The sequence below is a fragment of the Carassius carassius genome, chromosome 20 (assembly GCF_963082965.1).
Source record: "Carassius carassius chromosome 20, fCarCar2.1, whole genome shotgun sequence".
Lineage (NCBI taxonomy): Eukaryota > Metazoa > Chordata > Actinopteri > Cypriniformes > Cyprinidae > Carassius > Carassius carassius.
The window spans coordinates 22,840,134-22,843,062 of record NC_081774.1 but is presented as its reverse complement, the minus strand read 5'-3'; the positions used below and the strand labels follow the sequence as shown (position 1 = coordinate 22,843,062).

Here is a 2,929-nt window from a genome sequence, read left to right as displayed (position 1 = left end):
ATGATCCTCTCGGGTTTGTCTGTCCAGTCACTATGCAAGGCAAAGCTCTAGTGAGAGAACTTTCAACTATACAACAGGATGGGGACACCGTTCTTCCGGCAGACAAAAGAGATCCGTGGAAGGTATGGACTTCATCTCTAGCAGAGCTTGATCGATTGCAAATACCACGATCTTATGTCCCAACCTCACTGTGTGGAGCTCAGGTTCGAGAGTTGTGTATCTTCTCGGATGCCTCTACTTTAGCTATCGCTGCAGTAGCGTATCTACGAGTAATAGATTCCAATGGACAGCTTCATGTGGGGTTTGTAATGGGAAAAAGCAAGTTGGCCCCTTTTCCAGCACATACTGTTCCACGCCTGGAGTTATGTGCAGCGGTGCTTGCTGTTGAGATGATGGAACTCATAAAGGAAGAAATTGACATAGAGTTTCACAATATCCAGTTCTATACTGACAGTCGCATAGTGCTCGGCTACATTCACAATGTAACACGCAGATTCTACATGTACGTGGCTAACAGAGTTGCACGCATAAGAAAAACCACAGAACCTAGTCAATGGCATTACGTCTGTTCTGAACAGAACCCAGCAGATCATGCCACCAGGTTTGTGGCAGCAGGCCACTTACCCCTTACCAACTGGTTTTCAGGTCCAGAGTTCCTTAGGGAATGTGGCCCTATAGAAGGTAGTTTAGGAGAGTCATATGGACTTGTCAAAGCAGAAGAGGATGTTGAAATTTGCCCCCAAGTGAAAACACTGGCAACTAACGTCAAAGAGCACTTACTAGGCTCAAGCAGATTTGAACGTTTCTCAAGGTGGAGATCTTTGGTGAGAGCTGTTGCTACTCTGACGCACATCGCAAAATCATTCTCACAATCTTTTCCTGACACACACTGTCGGAAATGGCACAGCGTAGCACGCTCCTGAGGCTTGACCCCTTTGTGGACAAGGAGGGTCTGTTAAGAGTTGGGGGTCGCATTCACTGTGCTGACATCTCTGACCTAGAGAAGCATCCCTTGATAATCCCTCCCAACCATCACGTGACTGGTCTTTTAATTCGGCATTATCAGGATCAAGTGGCTCATCAAGGCCGGCATTTTACTGAGGGTGATATACGTAGTGCTGGATTGTGGATAGTCAGTGGCAAAAGATCTGTTTCAAATATCATCCACAAATGTGTGCTATGCAAGAGACTGAGAGGTAAAATAGAGAGTCAGAAGATGTCGGCTTTGCCTTCAGATAGAGTTTCTGTAGATCCACCTTTCACCCACACAGGCCTTGATGTTTTTGGACCATTCACTGTGGTGACACGTAAGACAAGAGGGCATAACGCTGAGAACAAGCGATGGGCTGTCGTATTCAGTTGCTTAAATACCAGAGCAGTTCACTTAGAGGTAGTGGAGTCCCTATCAGCGTCAAGCTTTATTTGTGCTTTGTGTCGCTTTTTGGCTGTCAGAGGACCAGTGAAGCACTTTCGTTCTGACAGGGGGACAAATTTCATTGGAGCAGTCAAGGAACTTCAAATTGACAGTAGCGGCTCAGAGTTGAAAGGCTTCTTGCAGAATCAAGGTTGCATGTGGACCTTTAATGCTCCACATTCCTCCCAAATGGGAGGAGTGTGGGAAAGAATGATCGGGATTGCCAGACGTATTCTGGAGGCTCTCTTGATGAAAACTCCCACAAGACTCATGCATGAGGTCTTAACAACTTTAATGGCAGAAGTCATGGCCATTATGAACTCCAGACCCTTAACCCCAATCTCATCAGATGCGGGCATGCCCCAAGTTCTTTCACCAGCAATGCTCTTAACTCAGAAGGCGAGTGTTGCTCCAGCTTCTCCAGGAAATTTTGAGATAGGTCACCTGCACAAAAATCAGTGGCGTCAAGTCCAGATGTTGGCTGATTCATTCTGGAAGCGATGGAAGCAGGAGTACTTGTACACCTTGCAACCCAGGAGAAAATGGACAGAGGAGAGAAAGAGTATTCAGGAAGGAGACATTGTTCTGTTGAAGGATGGAGAAGCTAAGCGCAGTGAGTGGCCAATTGGTCTCATAGCAAAGACCATAGCCTCATCTGATGGAAAAATTTGTAAGGTTATGGTGAAGACTGCTAAGCAGGGGGTATTCAGAGAGTACTTAAGACCTATATGTGATGTTGTCTTACTTTTGTCAAATAATCGGAATGCATAGTGGTATAACACAAGTTATACCAGGCGGGGAGTGTTCTGTTCAGTATTAGTTTTTTCTTTAGTTCCATTTTGATTTGTATAAGTAGTTCAGGTGTGACTCCTTGTGGTGAAAACCGTTATTACAATACTCAATAAAACGTAACAGAAAGCATGTAAAACAATAGAAGAAGAGTCGTTTTCTGTGATCTGCATTTTGGATGCTGTCTAATCCTTGGAGTAGATACGACCGTAAGTTATAAATTTCATATTGAAAATAACTGCAATAATGTTGTGTTAGTTTAATTTAAAGCTGGTCATTATTAAGATGTTTGTAAGTAGATGTTTGATTTGGCTAATATGCTAATAAGGTTGCAGAGTCACGTTTTTTCTTCAGAGACATAATTCGGTTGTCTATTTTGTTGTTTAATTCTGTAAACGGAAGTTTGTGAATGTGAAAATGTTCATGCTATTTTGTAAATCATTTTGTAATTTGTATTTTTTTTTGTGTTTCTTTTAGTTTTACAGTAAAGTAAAGTGTGCATTACATAAGCACAACGAAGAACGTGTGATGGAGCTTTATTTCTGTTAGCTGTCTGTCAATCTTTGGTTCAGAACACCATTGCCAGGGCAGAACACCTGAACAAACTTGCTCAATAATATCTATTAGGCTATTGTTACTTTGTAATCATCTCATAAAAGCTTTTATTGTAAGAAAAAGCATGTAGTAATTTGTGCATTATTGCTAGTTAATGAAAAATGTTGTCAC

General features: G+C 42.4%; 1 protein-coding gene across 1 annotated transcript; it reads left to right on the top strand.

Annotated features, from left to right (window-relative positions):
* Positions 1-922: 922 nt before the first annotated feature.
* On the top strand, positions 923-2,505 carry LOC132095850 (uncharacterized). The gene has a single exon (XM_059500941.1). The coding sequence runs from the start codon at positions 1,217-1,219 to the stop codon at positions 2,183-2,185; it is 969 nt and encodes a 322-aa protein (XP_059356924.1). The 5' UTR covers positions 923-1,216; the 3' UTR covers positions 2,186-2,505.
* The last annotated feature ends 424 nt before the right edge of the window (positions 2,506-2,929 follow it).

Bases quoted from the DNA above. Each gene is read 5' to 3' on its own strand.
- LOC132095850 (XM_059500941.1), top strand. From the start codon at position 1,217: ATGTCGGCTTTGCCTTCAGATAGAGTTTCTGTAGATCCACCTTTCACC.